Source organism: Glandiceps talaboti, chromosome 12, assembly GCF_964340395.1.
Source record: "Glandiceps talaboti chromosome 12, keGlaTala1.1, whole genome shotgun sequence".
In the NCBI taxonomy this organism is placed as follows: Eukaryota; Metazoa; Hemichordata; class Enteropneusta; family Spengelidae; genus Glandiceps; species Glandiceps talaboti.
In genome coordinates this window covers 20,145,060-20,166,864 of record NC_135560.1, presented here as the reverse complement: position 1 = coordinate 20,166,864, position 21,805 = coordinate 20,145,060, and the positions used below count along the sequence as shown (strand labels likewise).

General features: G+C 36.8%; 1 protein-coding gene across 1 annotated transcript in view; it reads left to right on the top strand.

Moving 5' to 3' along the window:
- Nucleotides 1-4,315: 4,315 nt before the first annotated feature.
- Nucleotides 4,316-21,805, top strand: part of LOC144443345 (ADAMTS-like protein 1) — a 78,120-nt gene continuing 60,630 nt past the window's right edge. The window contains exons 1-2 of the mRNA XM_078132801.1: nt 4,316-4,407; nt 5,008-5,278. Coding sequence (XP_077988927.1) covers nt 5,240-5,278 — 39 coding nt within the window. The 5' untranslated portion in view covers nt 4,316-4,407; nt 5,008-5,239. The remainder of the gene's footprint in view (nt 4,408-5,007; nt 5,279-21,805) is intronic.

The window sequence follows — 21,805 nt, the reverse complement described above, 5'->3', positions numbered from 1 at the left end:
CATCGACTCGTGACTTAGTCTAAAAGGTTCAGCCGTTGAATCACACTACGTCTGAACCATATAGGTTGTCAAGGTTTCTTACATATGTAGGCCTAACTGAATTTATCAATGATGGGTTGAAACAACTTGGAACGATTATTACTATTCGCTGTAGAATGCATCGAAACATTGTTTTCACGGGTTTCCTTGTTCCTTCGGTTACAATCTTAGGTTCCATCTAGACAACAGTAGATGTGTTTGGAATTTTCTTTGATGGTGCCGACAAGAGATAACCAATTAAATAGATAGATACAGAACAGATTTTTTTTCCTTAGACCGTGCTGGAATAGTCCTCACAAGCTTATCGGCACACCAGAATATTTCTATTGCTCACGACTGGTATAATTGTATTCGAAACAGAACTGAGAGGAGGGGATTAAGAGCTACGTGTGCAATGGTTGTATAATACACTTCTAATAAAATAATCCTACATCAAATGACAGGGGGTGATGTTACGATCCAACATATCGTATATCGGAATTCTGGGAAGAAAATCTAACATTTTGGTATTGTAGACCAGAAATAGACTTATATGCACGATTACGATTCTAGGGAAACATGATGTCAGCAAAATTCATATGATTGGAAAAAGAATAGCGTCAGCTATCTATATATAAAAGTGGCGTGATTTTGTGGTGTGATTTTATATTTTAGTCTTTGTGTAAATTCCATTGTATTCGAATGATATAAAAATGAAAATCAAATCATCCAGCATCACTCGGGTAGGTTAGATTTTGTTCCCATAATTCCGAAATACGATATTTCTGATCGAGTATACAGTGCAAGTAATGACTTGTACAAACAGTTCCCCAAGTAATACTTATAAAACACATCTTTCGAACTATTGACTCTTTATCGATATTTATACGTGGCTGTGTAATTTAAGTGATATATCGTCATCCTAACTAAAAACGTAGGTCCGAACTCTCTCCACGTGGTCGCATAGACACAATCTTAAAATCTATCATCTCATTTTACTATACATACAATATATATATATATATATATATATATATATATATATATATAGTTTTGTATTACGCTCTGCCACTGCGGTTTAGAGCACTGTCTTAGCAGATTGATACTCACCGAATAATATATATATATATATATATATATATATATATATATATATATATATATATATATATATATATATATAGTTTTGTATTACGCTCTGCCACTGCGGTTTAGAGCACTGTCTTAGCAGATTGATACTCACCGAATAATATATATATATATATATATATATATATATATATATATATATATATATATATATATATATATATATATATGTATATGTATTATATATATTATGAAGTGTGTGTGTGTGCGTGTATGCATGTATGTGTGTGTGTGTGTGTGTGTGTGTGTGTGTGTAATCTTATTCTTTAGTGATTTGAGCTAACGTTTACATCGTGTTTATCAAGATGACAAATGTAAGGAAATAAATTATATTACTGTATATACTTGATTCGGACCAACCACGATATATGGAAGTGCTCAACACTCCTACGCTAAGTTAATTCCGTTTATTCTACGTCAGTAACTTCAACACATTTACAGAGCTTATCATACAAGGCAAGACAAAACCGCGATATCCGGAAGGGTAAAGACCGCCGGGAAAGACAGACACATTGGTTTAACTCGTGATTTGAATAGCAACTGCCAGCATCCATCCACAAATATCGTAACTACAGTCTCAGACAATCTGAGTTGTAGAGTGCAGAAATAGATGACCTTGTCTAGTATACATCATGTAATGTAGCACTTCTGTGTTACATAGAAAAAAACCTTGACGTTCAGTTGGGATGTTATCCATGTGTTTCCCATGTCCTCGAATAACGGGGTTATTTAAGGACACAAAGCAGACTTGGCAACTTTTGACACCGGTAAAATGACGTAAGAATGCAAATTATTCCTCAGGGAAGGAAGATGTTCATTTTGTTTGACCCCCTAGGCTGACACGTCTACGCGTTTCTTTAGGACAAATTAAACCTCCGGTGGGATGTTATAGAAGTTTCTGCTAGACGATACCATTCCTCAGTACTGTTGCTTTCAATTAGCATTAAAAGTATCATGGCGACTACGATGAGTGGTTAGAAAAGAGTGGATTGACAACATTACACGATGTAATATTATGATGAGACAACAGTAGAAACCTCATACAGTGAAAATAAGAATGTATAAATAATTCAAAATTACTTAGTTTGATACTCGACAGCCAAGTTAGCATGTAAATATACACAGGTTTGGATATGCTCATATCCGGGTACTGAACTTATGAAATGTTATTGCAATCAAAGACGGACGGCTTTACAATCTCTTGATTTGAACATAACTGATAATTGGTGTACACAAAAAAGATTGGTCAACGTAGATTTAATGAATATGTAATTATATGTGACGATGGAAGTACTCGCAGTAAATTTGAGTAAAATTGATTTAATTAAATATTCGCAGGTTTGACATTGAAAGGACAATAAAGTGATGGAATTGTATTCGTAATCGCATTCGTGTTCGTCTTGTGAGAATTAGCTTAACCATGCTTGACCTCATTGGAATAAATAACACTAGCTACTTTAGGATTAATAACAATACATAGATAAAGAAAGACGAGTGATTATATGAAGGACTGTTTAGAATTCTACTCTCTCCCCCCCACCCTCCAATCATCATGGGAAGTGTACCGTCAGGAAATAGACCGCTTTTATCTAAAGAAGTATTTTGAACTTAAAAATATAATAGTCGTGATTGTCGTTATCTTAGTCGTTGTCGGCTGATATATGTAATAATAATAATAATAATAATAATTATTATTATATTTATTAACTGACAGACATGTTAACCTTCTGTGATAATATTGATTTTAATGATAACAAAATAAAAATGATAAATTGACAAGTATTGAATTATAAGGCTCCAAGCGGTCGGCCATGTATATTATGAATGTCTAAATTAATATGGTTATTTATGTTCCATCATCAAACATCGTCCCTGACTTCACAGGGTTTCTTTACATTGCATAGTGTACTTATGATATGGAGACATTAGATAAAATCTTTTTCATGAGCTCTCTCTCTCTCTCTCTCTCTCTCTCTCTCTCTCTCTCTCTCTCTCTCTCTCTCTCTCTCTCTCTCTCTCTCTCTCTCTCTCTCTCTCTCTCTCTCTCTCTCTCTCTCTCTCTCTCTCTCTCTCTCTCTCTCTCTCTCTCTCTCTCTCTCTCAATTCATAGCTTGGTAAGCAAACCAACACAAATTCTATTCTGAGCTTGTTTTGATAGTACATTGCTATTGCAGTCTTTACTTTTGTCGTTTGTCGAGGAAACCATGCATGTAAGATGTAATTATAGTTCATATGAATGATTACGCATAGTTTCACTTGTACACATCTTGGAAGGTAGGAAGTGACGGCTTCCTGTGCTGTGACGTCACTCAATATATGCATACTTTGTTTTTTATATGATTGTATTTAGTTTTTAAAAAAGAACGGTAAGAAACGAATAGAGTAGTCATTCTAGAATTATAGCAATAGTCACCGATGTATAAACTCATCAAGTAAACGATGGAAGTCTGTCCCAGACTATTAGATTACGGTGATAATAGAAGGATTCATCCGAGGGGAAAAGCTTGTTGGAAGAGAGTAGCTTGGCATTCGCAAAACATAATAAAAATAACAATAACAGAACCATGCCTATGTAAGAGTGTTTTGAATTACAGCATGCCTATGGCAGACTGTTCGTCCTGTTTGGTTTAACAATCACCTTACAACCAACAAACAAGTAGGGAATGCTTATAAGGTGATCGAACTGAAATGCAATCTGAAAAGGAGTATTGTGCTTGGAAACTTGAGACTGGCTAGTCACAGTTGTTGACAAGAACCGACCATGCTATCTAGATTGCACCAGCGAAGTCGCATGCTTCACTTCGTAAAACAATCAGCTTTCTGTCGAGAATATAATTGTTAAATGTATTTCAATTTAATGCCACTTGACCCAGTTACAGGGTCATATTAATAGGTGATACGACGGGAGTCGGTGTTTAGTTTGTACCAATACCAACGTATCATGTGTATTTGAGAGGGAAATATGACGATTTAGGAGACTTGTTTATAAAGGATGTTTAATAGAGCATAGAGGAGTAAGTGATGGGTGTTGGACGGTCTTTTATCGCACTGTTGACGTTTCCAATCGACAGCACCCCCTGGTTTCAAGTAATCCGACATTCAAGTGCTAGTAAGTCTTTCAGTTATTAGTCAAGACATTGTCCTTCGAGGGAAATGCACCAGTTACGCTAACGACACGGTCCCCGAATCCATATTATCCTTCAGTCCCGTTTCATGTTAATTGGACTATTCATAATTCGGGTAAATAAGTTTGAAGGAAAGGAAACTCGACGAAGATATCTAATTGCCGACAGTTTTCGTCCAAACGGCCGCTGTGTAAAGTGGGCGGACTTTGACGAGAAACGTTGTAAATTTCACCGAGGTGTATGTCTGTCAGTTCACTCTTTGTATTGGAACGTGCGTAGCAGTGAGGTGTATTTTTTATGATAACGTTCGTTACCGGTATTTTAGCAGCAAAATCAATGAGCGCTGCAGTCAGTCGGAAATGTGGTTTTAGTGTTAGACATTTCACAGCTGTGTGACTTTTTTGAAGGTACTTTTTTTGCCGAGGGCGTAGATCTGCGCATAGCTCATTAAATGACATTGATAGGTAGGCTGCAGTCTGGCTCTGTCCAATATATATCAGCGCATACGAAACGTAGCCTGTCAGTTGCATGCGGCGTTGACACCACCACTCTCCATTGAGAGTTCAATATGTCTGAGCGTTAACTGACTATTTCCCCGTGATAACAGCTGGGCTATCAGATTGCACCGAAATTCTCTTGGACCCCGCGTACCTGAGTGACTCATCAAACATCTAAAGAATACGAATCAATTGCTTTTCTCTTCGTTTGTTTATAGCTTCATATTTTCCCGAAGACTAAGAGAGGCAAGCGTTATTTACAGTTGTATTATCGCCAGCGACTGGACTTGCAGACGAAACTAACACGCTGGTGGAAATACTTGACGAGTTTCTCAAGTCGTTGACTAACGCTCTCTTTCATTCACGACGCAAGAGGTACTCACCCCTGCACAATTACCTAGAAGCATTCAGTGTTTATGTCTCCGTCAAAACAGTAACAACACAAAGAGAATGGACAGGACAGTGATGTACATTACGGTCGTCTTAATGGTAAGTGCACGTTGTATTTGTCAAATGAATTCTTCTCTAAACTGTGATGAATTGTCACGGTATAATACTATTCATGCGAACTCGACTTCCATAGTATATCATTACTTCTTGAATTATTTAAATTGTAAATAACGCATATATTTCGCTAACTAAGCTACCTCGCTCCTTTAACGTTTTGTTTTCAAAAATTCTAAAAATTATTAGGGAGGAAAAAGACGTTGCAAAATACACGGAAAAATGTTCATGTGTTCATTCAGACGTCTCTGTCTGTTTTTCCTTGGGCTTTTTCAACTGCTACGTTTGTTTAAAAAAAATGAGAGAGACCAATAACTTTAAATTCTTTGCTTAGTATTGCGTGTTTACACGAATCCTACTTTCACCATTCTAAACACATACACACAACGCTTAGCAAGTTAACATGCTGTTACGATTTGTTAGGAGACCTTTTGTCATTTGCAATGATATCCGTTTTCCTAGCTCTTTTGAGCCATTAACCCTAAGTTCGAATCTATAACCCAAACAAGCCCGCATGATTTCTCGGCGGTTTCCGATGTTTTATCGTGGTATATAGCAGACGTGACTTACGTCAACTTTTAAAGCACCGGGGGACGATGTATCCACTTCTGTGAACCATTCTATCACGAAGTATTTTCCTTTAGAGTTATTCTAATCTTTCAGCAACTATTGACGGTCTGACATACAATGTAGAATTGAATGCAAGGACACAAAGCACCACGTGAAATCTCTAGTTTTCCTTCAGGGGAATCACCAAATTCTACACTTTAACCAATCCAGTTTCTGGGGTAATTGAGACGGACCCATTATCTGTGCTTCCAAGCGAACGAAGGGTCTATGTATAGCTGATTGTCAGTGCAACCCTTTGGAAAAGAGAAATGGACTTTCTTTAATTTTCTGTCCCAAAAGAAAATCACATTTGACCAAGTAAACTGTCACTTCGTTGACATGCGCTTTTCAAACTTAGTAATTGTTTGGGCTGAGAGACTTATCTTCGACCTCGTTATAGATAACAGTTTCTGTGGGCTATTTAAGAGTGTTGTTTAAATAAGTAGTTTTATTCAAATTTAAGGAGTAGTCATCGTCTAAAAATATAGAGTAACATTTATATCCTTTTAGTCGTAAAGTATTTGTTACAATGAAACGTTTTATAGATGGGTATCTGTTTATAGATACGAACCGTGTGTTTGACAACGGGACGGGTTATACTATACACTTTACGTCATTGTAGTTTTATCAAGTTCTTTGATTTGCTTCTTAGATTAATCCGCTATTCCGAATTAACGCCTCCATCTTTGAAATACAATCTGACACTCGGGAGTGAAGTATGTAAACACATATAACACGTAACTAGATTTATCTTAGTTTAATTTGATATGTTGATTTAATAGTGTTTTTAAATAAGTCGCATTTGAAATACAAATCGATTGCTGCCTGCTGTCAATGACCTAAAAAAGACAGAATCAATTCACATGTGAGTGATCGCAGTATCCATCTACACTTTAATTATCAATTTAACTTGATAGTACCAAATGACTGGATCTATAAAAGCTGACTTACTTTTAATTATAGGGTAGATTACATTGCAAGATGTGGGTTACCAAAGATGTCAATTTATTACCCATGTCTCTAAATCAGAAGATATATTTATCAAAAATCATTATAATTGTAATTAGGCACGAACCACTATTCATTTATAGTTTTAAAAAAATTCTGAATGATTGACGCATTATAATTTCTAAGCATATTGGTATGATGGTGGTGGTACTGGGAATAAAATGTGATTAATTTTGGCTACATGGTAGTTCTTTTAAAACATGCTTTTTGATGCCTATTTCAGTGGAATGTGTTTTACAGGTTGTGTGCCCGTGCAGTTCAGTTTCCGTACCTTCAGATGAAAAATAGATACCCGAACCAATAGCCATTTTAAAATCTAGAATTTGCCAATCTTTGCCATTTTTTATCTCTATATTTATTCACGTTGCTTTCTTTTATGCCCCGATTTGCCAAATATTAATTTCATGTACATTCGAGCTTAGTTGGCGCACATATAACAAAATTATTTTTATTGATCCATTTCGTTTCAAAAAGTTGTCTGTAATGTTGATATATTTTGGAATATCCATATGTTCTTCGAATGATTACCTCGTCCCCTAGATGTCAGAGTTTAAAGGTCAAATAGTTTCATTCCATGTCAACTTCTCGTCGTCGAACGCACATGTTTATGATATGCCCAATTATGATGCTCACTGGGTGCGATGTCTGTGACCCGAAATGACATTTGATGGGCGTCTTGTATCACATCAGGGAAATTTGGGATATGCTGTAGAGTGGTAAATCCTTTTCGATGAAATAAATAACAAAATATGTTCTTCCTGTCGTTTGGAGACTGAACTTTATCAAAAATGTCTGTCTAAGCGTAAACAGTAATCTAATATTCAGTGCTGTGTCAATGGCCTAACATTATTCTTGCTAAAATATTTACAATAAACAGAGATGCTACTGACTAGTTTCCTTTAATAATACGAACTAAAGTACATTTTTAGGTGTTTTTAAAACTGGCATCATTCTCCAGACTAGCACCAACGTTGACGTTGACTGGCTGTACAGCCAGCACGAGATCTAATCGTATTAGATTGTATTACGTTTTGCTTTGACAATTTTCTATGATGTACTTTGAAGTACCCGTCACGTCAATATACTTAATGCCTGAAGAAAGAGGCGAATAATGTGGGTTTTTCTAATGTTATCTTCGCAACTATACATGTGTTATTTATGGATAGTTACTCGATTTAGCAATTGGCGTTTTCAGTTGTGTGAGTAGTGTTAGCAATGAACAGTAGCACATTAAATGTGACTGAACCACGGACAAAGGGACATCAACCCATGAGTTTATTCACTCTGGGGCTGTTTTGATAGCACTTAAAGATTAAATCGGCGCATGTGAACTAAAGGTTCTCAGTTTTAAAACTTGAGACATGAAAATTGTGTTTTAATAGTGCCAGTGTTTTGACATTGTACAGCTTTTGTCAATATTAATCCTTTCCTACTTTCATGGTCTGAGAACTCTGTAAACAAGACGTAAATGTTTTGCAAGGGATTATGGGTCTCCCAAGATACCTGTACCAACAGCAATAGTGTTACAGATAGCTCTGCCAAATGTGCTCCTCGAACTCCGACACATCTCCGTCCTCCTCCTCCTCGTCCGAAGACCACTGTATGAGTTCTCAAGAGTGCATATTTCCATAGTTATGTCACCGCGTGTGTGCTACAACAGTCGTACTACATTCACGACTATTCAAGTTCCATAGTTTGCAAAGTTATTAAAGCCGCATTCCTCAGTCGTAATTTAATTTTGAGATGGGAGGTACGAGCAAGTCAACGACCAAACGTCTCCCATAAAACGGATCGTAAATTCATTGAAATCTTGTAAAAAGTCTATTATCTCAATCATGCTGCCGCACACTCAATATTCATCTTAACATGTCCGATGTGTTGTGTACTATCGATTAAAAATAGTAGTGAACGGCATCTATTTAATGGTACTTGGCGCTATTTTTTAAGTTTTAAGACGCAAATATTATTTTAAGCCTTTGACGAACGCTTAAATAGCGATAAATATAAATGTGTCCGTGTAGGTTGTTCCGGCCACGTAAAGTAAGTAAGGCCAGGGCTTACTTTATTTAATGCGGAACAACCTACACATTTATAATTTATAGACTGGTGTGATAGTGTAACAATGATACAGCAACGTAACGCAGCCACTGAAAAACTATTTAATGTGGAACTTCTTTTGATGCTTTAATCAATTTCAACTAGAACATTGTGTTTCTATAATGTTATGATTGCATCAATCATGGATCGTGGCATGTCTACGCCAGTGTGTGCGGGTCATGTGACCAGAACCCTTCTTGTACGATGTCGCCTCGCCCCGGGGGTATTGTCTTGAAAGCAGAAAGAAATGTTGAAATTCGACAGATCAAGTGGAGTCACGGATTAACATCACTTAAATGGGGGTTAATGTGAGCTCACTACCTAAAAAGAAATATACTGCATAGGGGCAAACGATCCAAAGAAATAATCTGCCCCCGGTACGGAGTACTAACGACCGTATCATACTGTACACGCGACTCGTTTGTTCAAAATGTCGGGCAATCTATTCTTTTACATTTCATTTCATCCGTCACTTTTCATCATACGTGCAGTAGAAAGCATTTCAGAAATGTCTTTTCAGTTACGCCTCGTAAATAATAGGACCTTGTCAAGACCTCTGACCTCAGGCAACGTGTAACAAAGTTCCGACAGTCGCATTAAACTTTGTCAAAGTTTTAAGAGCGCTGAGCATTGTGGGTACATTTTCGACGCGGCCATTTTGATTTTGGGACCAGATCTGACGACCCCCGGCAGACGACACTAGTCCACAGCTGGCCGAGGTTAGTGTGCTTTTAGAAATGAATTTCTGTGGTCAACGGAAAGTACTTTTTCAAGGATATTGATTTCGGAGAGATAACCCAGTGCCTACAATGACGTAAAAGATGTGTTATTTGCACCTCTATATAATTATCATCCCTTAGTCCCATTCTCGCAAACCAGAGCTGTTATTTCTTCTGCTACACTTCCGGTGCATTGGGACAGCTGCTTAGAACGGTGCCGTAAAACAGGCTGTGGTTTGCGACGGAGCTTAGTCCACAGGGGACCCAGGAACCGTGTGACAAACAAAACGTAACAAACAAACAAACATCCCCCGGGCTGAGCACACAACCTTCTGAAGTGGGTGATACTTCATCCATGGGGTTCTACTTCCATGCTTCATCCTACCTCAGCCTCCATCACTATTATGATGGCCGTGAGCTTGGGAAGCTTCCAGAATCATGTAAAATCCCGAGACAAGTGGACAACTGTGCAGTGAGTTACCACTGACGTAGACATACCAGAGCCATGGTTTGATCCCGTGGGTTTGACGTGCGCATGGCCGACTTTTCAAGTATACACCGAAATTAAATCCAAGTATAATACGGTGTCTGGCTGCATTTTGTTCTCACAGGCATCAACATTGTGTGGCCGTTGTTTCAAGATATTTTAAGCTCCAACCATTGTCTATATCCCATAATGCAATGCTTCAGTGGACACCAGGCGTCCCCTCACCCAGATTTTCACATTTTCATAACTCTCCCATGAATCCATGATGCAGGATTGAAAATAAAATTTCTATGTTCCCTGAGCATAAAGAGATGCAGATTAAAACAGTCTTGCCTTTGTGCCCCAAATCAGTCACAAGTACACATATTAGAAGTCAGTTGGACTGTCACCTTCCTGTACCAGTGTTGCAGCCAGCCTTTTGAAAGAGTGGGACATCGTGTCCTGAGACTTTCATTTTTCTGGGTCATCACACATTTTTTTTTTTGGGGGGGACATTACATAAAAAGCGCCAATAGCGTTGTAGCACAGTTGTACAGTTTTTTTAAAATATTTACCCACATGCTCATGACAATGCTAGATATTCGCTGAATGATTATGCCTATCCAACCCTGTTGTTATCTATATAATATAAACGATCATTTGGCTATTACTATAGGTGTGGTCATGTTGCTAATCATATTTGCATACAATCTTAGTGTGGGTCATCTATGACCCATCACTTCCAAAATTGTGGGTCAGGTAAAAAAATGCGTGTCAAATGACCCCAAAACCCCCTCTGGCTGCAACACTGCTGTACACCTTGATTTTTGTGTTTTAAGTTTCTGCTGTAAGTCTGGTGTTAGAGAGAGGGGTGAGAATTGTGATTAACCTCAGGATTTATCAAATTTTAATATCACCCCTTGTCGATTTTGATATGGTTAGACTCTTTCAACATCCAGCTTTCTACTAAGTACTCTTAAAGCAGGCTGTCAACTTTCAGAGGTCCAGTGGGATGACAGGGATATCATTTTACAGAAGTCTTAAAAAGCTCTCCTAGATGTGAATGCAACATAACAGGGATGTATTGTTCATCACTAAAAGTACATCCAGTCTGTAATGACTTGATTTTGGGCATTCACATTTTAATTTAAACTTAAAAGCTCAAATACCTCAATCTTATGGTCACTGAAAATCAAAGTTCTTCATTCCTCTCCAAACTTTGCCATATGAAAGCTTATTCCTGGCCCAGTTTTAAAAAAATAAAAGAAATTGAGTGTTCACAATTTTGTTGTCAAGGAAAATCCGATAAAGTTAACATATTATTAGACAGATTGGATTGTAAAATGGCTTAATTTTGACTTTGTACTACAAAAATGTGTACAGCAACCACTGATCTTTTTCTTGATTTCAAATGAGAATGGATTTGAGTTTGCTTGAACAAAGTAACAGTAACTACTGATAGTTAAGATTTTTATTTTCAAGGTACATGCAATGATAACATCCATGTCACCTCTCCATCCAATTTCTTGGGACGATCATCTTTGTAATTGTTGATTAAACAAGGGTATTTTAATATTAGAATGTAATTTTTACCTTGAAAGGAGCAAATGTTTTCCTGAGAAACTTTCACCTTTGTTTTAGTGATCTAAAATACTTCCAGCTACAGGAATACAATTCTTCTAAAATACCTCTAGCTACAGGAATACAATTCTTCTAAAATACCTCTAGCTACGGGAATACAATTCTTCTAAAATACCTCTAGCTACGGGAATACAATTCTTCTAAAATACCTCTAGCTACGGGAATACAATTCTTCTAAAATACCTCTAGCTACGGGAATACAATTTTTCTAAAATACCTCTAGCTACGGGAATACAATTCTTCTACACAACAAAATTATGCTCCGTTGTGTGTCATTCAAATCTGAATATTTTGACTCTTATGTACCAGAGGTAGGTCATTGTGAGGCTGCACTTGTAGTAACAGAACACTTTTGATTTAGTAGTACATTTGTACATGTACTGGTAAATGTTGTTTGTTGTTACGTGTGTGGTATGAAATTAACTATATTATTTTGCTGTACCTACATACCATGAGTTATTTGCCATTAAAGTTCAACAATGTCTTTGTTGCCAAGATTGTTGACTGCATACTTGCATAGAGATGAAATTCTTGACTGTAACTTTAGAAGCCACAAATGGGTGATCCCCAATATTAAAGGCTCACTATGGGCTGATTTTAAGACAACAGTTGCTACGACAAAAATATGTTTTTATCAAAAAAGTCCCACAAAAAAGTAGTGCTCCTTTGCAGTGCTGTTCACCCATCAGTTATAAAATGCTTCCAAATTTTACTTTCCTAACCACATTTCTCTGTGAGCATAGCTTGTACCTTAATTATGAATTTCAGGTATAAAGGATTTTTAACAAAATATTTGATAAAGATCAATAATGCATGACATTATACTCTGTCAGTCAACTTTTTTCACTATAAAGGTGTCATTGATTAGCTTGGACACAATAGCTATAGTTATCAGTTCAGAAAATGTCCTGTAATACATTTTTATGATATACTTTGAGTATCCTAATCTTGTCTAGACACTTTGTATTTGTCAAGACAGAGGAGGGGGTAAATTATGTGATGTCATCACCAGCAGTTTTCCCACAAAGCCATGCAGAGAATTGTCCAAAAACAACCGGACAACCGAAGTGCAGTAGTTCTCCAAGATTTAAAGTTGAAGAGGTTACTGAGGTGCTATTTTATCACCTGAATTCATGATAGCAGTAATCAATACAAGCACACAAAAATATCTGACTGGACTTTTCCCATGAGAGAATAGGAATATTGTATAGTAAATGATATATGTACAAGACTAATGCAATATTACAGATTTTTATATCAAGTATCTACTAAATGCAGAATGTGGCCACCTGCTTTCCAGATGCTTCAGCACAAACAAATTTCCTAATTTTTGCAAATGTTAGAGTTCACCAATTAATCTCACCAAGTCACATATATGTATCAGTAAAACACTTATCTGGTAAAACTCATGCATGTCTCATTAATTTTCCTGGATACACTCCATATCATTCACAATTCCAATTTTGATAATTCAATTTTAGCAATTGCAGTATGGAGACATATTTTAGAGGACCCTGGCAATTGACATATCCCTTGATTTTTGACCTTGGATGGCTGATATCCCAGGAGCATTTATGTGTGCACACTTTGGCACACATACCTAGATAGGGCCAGTATGCTTTCTGCCTGGAGGAAAATTCCATTAAATGAAGAGGGAAACCAAAGACATTGTGATCTTTGCCTCTTTCTACTCTCATGAATTCATCACTTATATTTCAAAACAGCAGACTTCTGAATGGATGTTTAATTATTTTCACTTTTTCACATCTGGTAGGACATGTATTAGATTTCTATACTTATACTTTCTCAAATTATAATTAATAGCATAATAATCGCCTCCCTAATTCCAGTTTCGTGCATCTGGCATACACATCTGAATTTTCTAAATGCCGACCAAGAGGCCGTCCTCCTAAATGTTGGTCCAACCAAATTAAGAAAGACACTGGATTACCCTTGCTAACTGCAGAGAAAATATCAGGAGATCATCGGCAATGGAGAAGTTGTGCATATAAGAATGTGGCGAAGCTCTCTAGTCGAGTGTGCAACTAACTAACTAACTACTTCACTAACTTTCTCAAATGTTTCTTTTAGTACACGGTATTTGTTCCTTGAAGTGGTTTTACACCAATCTTTCTGAAAGTTTCGTAAGTGGCAGGTGTCAGACAGGGTCAAACTTACAAGTTGGACAAAAAAAAATGGACCCAGTTGTGATGAGAGCTCATGAAAAGTAAAACACTTTTTTTAGATACTTCAAACGGATAACAGTTCTAGTAATTTAGCAGGAGAGTTGTAGAATTCTTTCAAGTTACCACTACTTTATATATTATAAAGGGGTGTGTTTCAATCCTGGGTCATCACATTAGGATTACACAGGATCATTCTTTGTTGTGGGCCAACATTTTCTATAGTTTTGCCAAACAACTGTTTTTTCACACCTAAAGTGGGGCTTTAACGTTCATACTGGTGATTGTATGTCAGTACATGTATTAGAATAAACCACCATAGGAATGACATTTGGAATCCAGTGTGAAAAGTAGAAGAGTTAATCTCTACAATGTAATGTTTTATGCTACTTCTAGCCTGATAACTTTGTGTATTTTGCTAACATTTTGTTTAACAGTTTGTAGTTAGAGATGGGTTTGTATCAATATGTTGTATTCAGTGCTTTCGTAAGAAAAGAAAAAAAGTTATACCAAAATTCATATTGACTAAGTATCTACGGACCATATGGAAATGGGTACAATTTGTAAACAATGCAGTTTGTAATGCGTACATTTCACTCCCTCACCACTCATATAACTGATACATTATCATCATGGTGGGGTGGTAATACCCATAAAGCTGGTTATGTTATGTTAAACTATTAAATATCACCTGAATTTAGACAAGGGTGGAATGATTGAATAGTGCACTCCCACCTACAAATTCTCTGCATATTTATAAGAAATGATGTCTGCTTCATGACGTCAATTGCATGCTCTAAATCAGTTGAAAATAATTACCACAGACTCAGGGTATTTACGTATGCATAAAACATTGCAACACTTCACAAATGCTGTAACATGGTACATAAACACCTTTTAAAATTCAGTGTTTGTGGATCAAGGACGTTGGACTGGAAGCAGAAAAAGTTATTGAATACGTGTATTTGAATAATGTGTTATAAAAATCAGCCAAACATTGCAACACTTCACAAATGCTGTAACATGGTACATAAACACCTTTTAAAATTCAGTGTTTGTGGATCAAGGACGTTGGACTGGAAGCAGAAAAAGTTATTGAATACGTGTATTTGAATAATGTGTTATAAAAATCAGCCAAGCTAAAACTTTTATAGTCATGTGTAGACGGACATTGCGGTAGGCTACATAAACTTGATACAGGTGAGTGCATTCATGGATATGATGAAATCTGCCAGTCTGACAGGTTTGCCAAGACCTTAAGGTGAAACTTGTAAATGTCAAGAGATAAATGAAACCACCATGGAAGATTCATTGAATGTATGAATGAAAAATGAATAAGAAAACTCAGATTTGGCTTGAAAGTGGTAATATAATTTGCAAGGCAATACCCTAAGATACAAAATGATGAAAAAAAAGAACTTTTGGCAATGGTTGAAAGTGATAAATTATGTTCATTGAATATGCATGCACTGTTTAGATAAGATGTTTAGTAGTCTGTGTGCCCTGGACTACTGGTAATTTGGTAGTCTAGATACAATGTTTAGTAGTCTATGTGTCCTGGACTACTGCTAATTTGGTAGTCTAGATACAGTGTTTAGTAGTCTATGTGTCCTGAACTACTGGTAATTTGGTAGTCTAGATACAATGTTTAGTAGTCTACATTGTATGTGTCCTGGACTACTGTTAATTTGGTAGTCTAGATACAATGTTTAGTAGTCTGTGTGCCCTGGACTACTGGTAATTTGGTAGTCTAGATACAATGTTTAGTAGTCTGTGTGCCCTGGACTACTGGTAATTTGGTAGTCTAGATACAATGTTTAGTAGTCTATGTGTCCCGGACTACTGATAATTTGGTAGTCTAGATAAGATGTTTAGTAGTCTATGTGTCCTGGACCACTGATAATTTGGTAGTCTAGATACAATGTTTAGTAGTAATATTATGGCATATTGTAAAACCTTGGCTAGTCTGTTGGGGTTTTTGGCCCTTGAATGATATCAATAACCATTTCACTGCCTAGTCCTCTGGCAAAGCCTTTATAAACCAAACATAGAAAAGTGTTCCACCATTGGGCTATTATTATGCCATATGCAAGTTCCAACCCAGCTACAGATTGTGATTTATATAAGCTAAATTACAAAGTTTGAGATGTTTGATTTTCATTACCATTTCACTGATTATGATAAAATCATTTTTCCACATAGCTTGGATATGGGTTTTGAACAGCCTAGTCATTTGTCATCCATGGTTGGGTAAATGCACTATACGTGTGTATTATACCATGGATGAGCCATTTAGTACAAAAAATATGACATATATACTCTTGTCGTTCTGCGTCATGACAACGTGCGTCTATGTCACTAATTCTGCTGTGTTCAAAATACGAGTCAAATGTTCAAAATTACCATTACTTTCACCATTTTTCTTTGATATTACTGGCGTTGGTGTAATTATGTTATTCTCCGATATTTTTCTTCATTCAGCCAGAAAATACTAGTGACCTAAGTGTTGTCACTACGAGTCGCTAGACAAAAGCCCCTTAGGTCACTCATATTTTCCTTGGCTGAATGAAGAAAAATATTGGGGACCCCAGGAGTAACATCTAACTATATATCTAACTCTTAAAATTTGAATTATTATATACGGAGAAGAATTATCACATATAATTGTCTTAATGTTAACCTACTAAATGTCATTCATACCATAGCACTCTTCAGCTGAAAGTAAAAACCGGTATCTGTATTTCCATACACAGGTGTCCTGTAATTGATTTATATACTTATGTGATATATATGGCATTTCAATCCTTTATCTTGTGGCAAGCTCTATAATAGAGAAGGCGTTAAACATTCTGTTATTTTCACATGTGGTAGACATATGAGTTTGTTCAGTGCCTGGAAAAACAGTGTAGATCATTATCACCTAGTCAGATATAGCTCAAAGACAAGTCTGAAACACTGCATTGAATTTTGCCAGAATGATAAAAATAAAACTTTCTTTATCCAAAGTAAATTCGGAAAATCAAATTCAGTTGCCACTTCTGCAGCGCTCAAGTGTCTTAATGTTGAAGCAGGAGGAAACCAGAGTACCGGGGAAAACCTATAGAGTTTGATAGGGTCGAATTGAACATCACCCTTCTTACATACAGATCTGAGAAATTTTAATCAAACCCAGCCGACTCTGGCAGGGTTGAACCCAGGCTGCAGTGATAAGAGGCACACAAGCTAATTCTGCTTGGCTACTGACAACCCAATGAATGTATTGATTTTGTTTTTAAATGGGCAGATGACATTCTGGTTTTGGTTGACGTGTTCTATCTTTCTAGAAACTCATCATAATCAAGAGCCTTTCACAAAATTTTCTGGTAAAATTTAAATAGCTAGATTGCCATAACTTCAATTGAACCAAAACATAGAAACCTTGGGGAACTCAAGGTAGAGTTTACATTCTTTATACTACCTTACAAAATATTCCAAATATTCTGCATTCTTTTGCCTTTTTAAAAAAATGAAAATGGATAGCTAGAATGTTGTTACTGTTTGTTGTAACTGCTATGCAACTTGCAAGGTCAAAAACGGGTTTGCGAAGAGATATCTGATGACTTGCTAAAAGTATTTAGAGACGTCTTAAGTGTTTATCTGCCAGACACAATCAGTGCATGGATGTGTTTATTGTCTTTCTCAATCAAGTGGAAGCAACGTCTGCCAAAAGCACATAATCACAGTAAATATTTTTCTTCACAACAGTTGTTGGAAAGTGTTGAAAGTGTCTTAGACCAACGTCTTAAACCTCTGCTTAAGCCTTTTGAAGAGCTCTTGGAGGAGTAGAAAAGCCATGAGAGTGAGTGACAGGGACTTAGATTACAACAGTGTTAAAGAAGTAGCATGGTTACCAGAAGCTGTTTGCTCCTTGTATATGTTCCAAGTGGTTTTATCACCACAGAATGGATGTAAAACTGTGAAATATAGGCAGCAGGAGTGTTCACTTTGTAGTAAATTACAATGTGTCAGTGATCTGATGTGCCTAGATACCTTCTTGTTAGACAGCAATGTTCACACACATCAGGTATTTTGTTCCATTCTCATAAACAATGTGGATGGGGGACAGCTGTCTTTGATTACCACAATTTCTAAGATTGCTAGGATGTTCACTTTCTAAGATTTGATGTTTGAATAAACAAAGATTTACACATGCCACAGATACATTGCCCCTGTACAAAGAGACAGGCTAATAAAATGAGAAGTATGTCAATTGGGGAGTCTGTAATAATTAACTGTGCTAGAATGAGTCCTTGGTTTGTACGAAACTGACAAGTACAAGTTTATTGTCACAGAGTAATTTGTACTCTGTTCTAAATTTGTGCGGTCACTTTCATCACATGGAAAGTAGCAAATGATCATTGACATCTACTAGTGTGTTAACATGTGTGGCAGTGCTTCAAAAGTTACCTGACCTAGATATAGGTTTTGGGGAGCAGGACATTTTTTTTTATCAGAATCATTTCAGTGGAGCGTATTAAAACCTGTATGCCATATGCTGCTGCTGTATTTGTGTTTGTCAAGTTTTTAAAATTTATATATCAGTTGAGTGCATTCCAATAGCAGTCAATTACTGATTATTTCCAAATGCTGAACCAAGGAAGGAAAAGACTTTGAGATAGAAAAGTTCACAAATTTGACCAGTCTAATAGACCTGATATCCTTTGTAATTCTATCACTGTAAGAAGTATACTTATCTAGACTGCAGATATGGGTTAACACACTCGCTTGACATAGGTTATCTAATGTTTGCAAGAACTCTTCAGTATTATCAGTTTGTACATTTTATTTTTATTTCACATCCTGATTGTTTGACATCACTGAAACCTAAACTGTTTCAATCTTTGAAATTGCAAACGAACATAAAACTGACTGCAATCGGATCACAGGAAAACACAACTTATACTTTTACCGGCTTTTTAGAACAAAACCATTGTGACCAAGAATAGAAAATCTGGTATAATTGACTCACTTTTTCAGCATGTGAGTATAACTTTGGCTGGGAACTCAGTAAAGTGCCTTCGAGAATTCAGGTAAATTTTACCTACTTAGTGCCCCTAGCAAGAACACTAAAACTTTAAATCATGGTATTATTGATTGAGCTATGTAGAATGCCTGGTAAGCCCATTCAAATTCCCCACTGTCAATACAATTTTCAATCACATAGCTGACTCTGTATTTATACTTTTGTAGACTTGGTATTGTGAGGGCGAGTGTGGCAACTTGGTGAACACCATGTCTTGATGAGACTATGAAATGTGCAGAAACTTGCAGGCAGATAACACATCAGACCTTGATTAATATTTGTGTCAAAGACCTAGCTGTCAGATGGCGACATAGTTAATTTCTTTTTGCTCAGGAAATATCAAACAGGTGCATAACAACACTATTAATTTGCACAATTGATATACTGTTTTGCTCTTCATACAGCAATTATAAGTAGTATGTATTCATTCTAATCTATCTATTAAGAGTTGATGATTTACATTTCTACTTGTCAAATTTGGAGTATCAGCATTTGAGCTGAATACTAAATGAAACAGCATAACAAATTACTATTGTATGTCACACTTGACTTCTTTTGACGTTTTGAATTCGTTATTTCCCCTATTAAATCGCCAGTATTCTAGGCTATTGACTTCTTTGCACGTAAAAACTGTATTTTCTGTGATTATATAGTCATTGGAAAACATTCGGATAATTTTCTTTGATGGTTGATCATCATTGAATAGTTAACAGTAGCATATTTGACGCTTTGTGTGAAATATTCCCATATACCTGTACTTCCCTAATACTAGGACTTCTAAGTTCTAGCACAGAGACGTGGCTAACCGCTAGACATAATGGCTTGACAGAACAGTACCTGATCTGTTAAACAAGTATGTTAACCAAGTCTGTGGGTTATACTGTCATGCCAGTATGTCAAGTCAAACAGCCAAGTCTCTGGGCTATACTATCAAACCAGTATGTCAAGTCAGATAACCAAGTCGGTGAGCTACATTGTATACTGTCAAGCCAGTATGTCAAGTCAGATAACCAAGTCGGTGAGCTATACTGTCAAGCCAGTATGTCAAGTCAGATAGCCAAGTCTCTGGGCTATACTGTCAAACCAGTATGTCAAGTCAGATAGCCAAGTCTCTGGGCTATACTGTCAAACCAGTATGTCAAGTCAGATAGCCAAGTCTCTGGGCTATACTGTCAAGCCAGTATGTCAAGTCAGATAACCAAGTCTGTGGGCTATACTGTCAAACCAGTATGTCAAGTCAGATAGCCAAGTCTCTGGGCTATACTGTCAAGCCAGTATGTCAAGTCAGATAACCAAGTATCTGGGCTATACTGTCAAGCCAGTATGTCAAGTCAGATAGCCAAGTCTCTGGGCTATACTGTCAAGTCAGTATGTCAAGTCAGATAGCCAAGTCTATGGGCTATACTGTCAAGCCAGTATGTCAAGTCAGATAGCCAAGTCTCTGGGCTATACTGTCAAGTCAGTATGTCAAGTCAGATAGCCAAGTCTCTGGGCTATATTGTCAAGCTAGTATGTCAAGTCAGATAGCCAAGTCTCTGGGCTATACTGTCATCCCAGTATGTCAAGTCAGATATCCAAGTCTCTGGGCTATACTGTCAAGCCAGTATGTCAAGTCAAACAGCCAAGTCTCTGGGCTATACTGTCATCCCAGTATGTCACGTCAGATAGCCAAGTCTCTGGGCTATACTGTCAAGCCAGTATGTCAAGTCAAACAGCCAAGTCTCTGGGCTATACTATCAAACCAGAATGTCAAGTCAGATAACCAAGTCGGTGAGCTATACTGTCAAGCCAGTATGTCAAGTCAGATAACCAAGTCGATGAGCTATACTGTCAAGCCAGTATGTCAAGTCAGATAGCCAAGTCGGTGGGCTATACTGTCAAGCCAGTATGTCAAGTCAGATAGCCAAGTCTCTGGGCTATACTGTCAAGCCAGTATGTCAAGTCAGATAGCCAAGTCTCTGGGCTATACTGTCAAGCCAGTATGTCAAGTCAGATAGCCAAGTCGGTGGGCTATACTGTCAAGCCAGTATGTCAAGTCAGATAGCCAAGTCTATGGGCTGCAGAACATACCATTAATTTCAGACATTCTCTCTACAAGTCTTTCATTTCTTTTGAGCAGACTTAAGTGAAAGATTGGTTATTAATCTTTTTCAGTTAATCAATAATTTCAATAATTCATTCATTTTTTCAATGTAGAATTATGTAATTATGCTTCAGGAATGTCTGAATTCTTGCCATAATTTGAAAAAATGAAAAGATTTTCAGCTTTGCCGTGTAATCGATCTCAGTTGAAGTAATTAGCTCAATCAGACAGATTGATTTGATTTCATGCTCACACATACTGTGGCAAGATATTTAATTTAATTTTAGAGCAAATATCAGTAAGCCAACTTTTGTATAGAAGATTAAACGAGCACTCCATGTATTCTTCACATTGAGTAGTTTTCTTCTTCTCCAGGGTTCGGTAATATAATCATAGCGGGAGATGCGTGCCTGGTAGCAGCATATTAATTCCAAGTCATTGCAGTTGTTTCTTTAGATGTTGTAAATCATTACACTCGTTCAGTCAGTATCCAGGACAAGTCATTCAGCAGATTCCGTTAGGTCATTACGGTCAAATGTAAACCATAAATTAATTCATGGTTAAACAGGAAAACAATTTCCTCACTTAGCCAACCATGGTTTTGAACTTGGGATTTTAAACAGGGAACTGTTTTTCTTGTTATT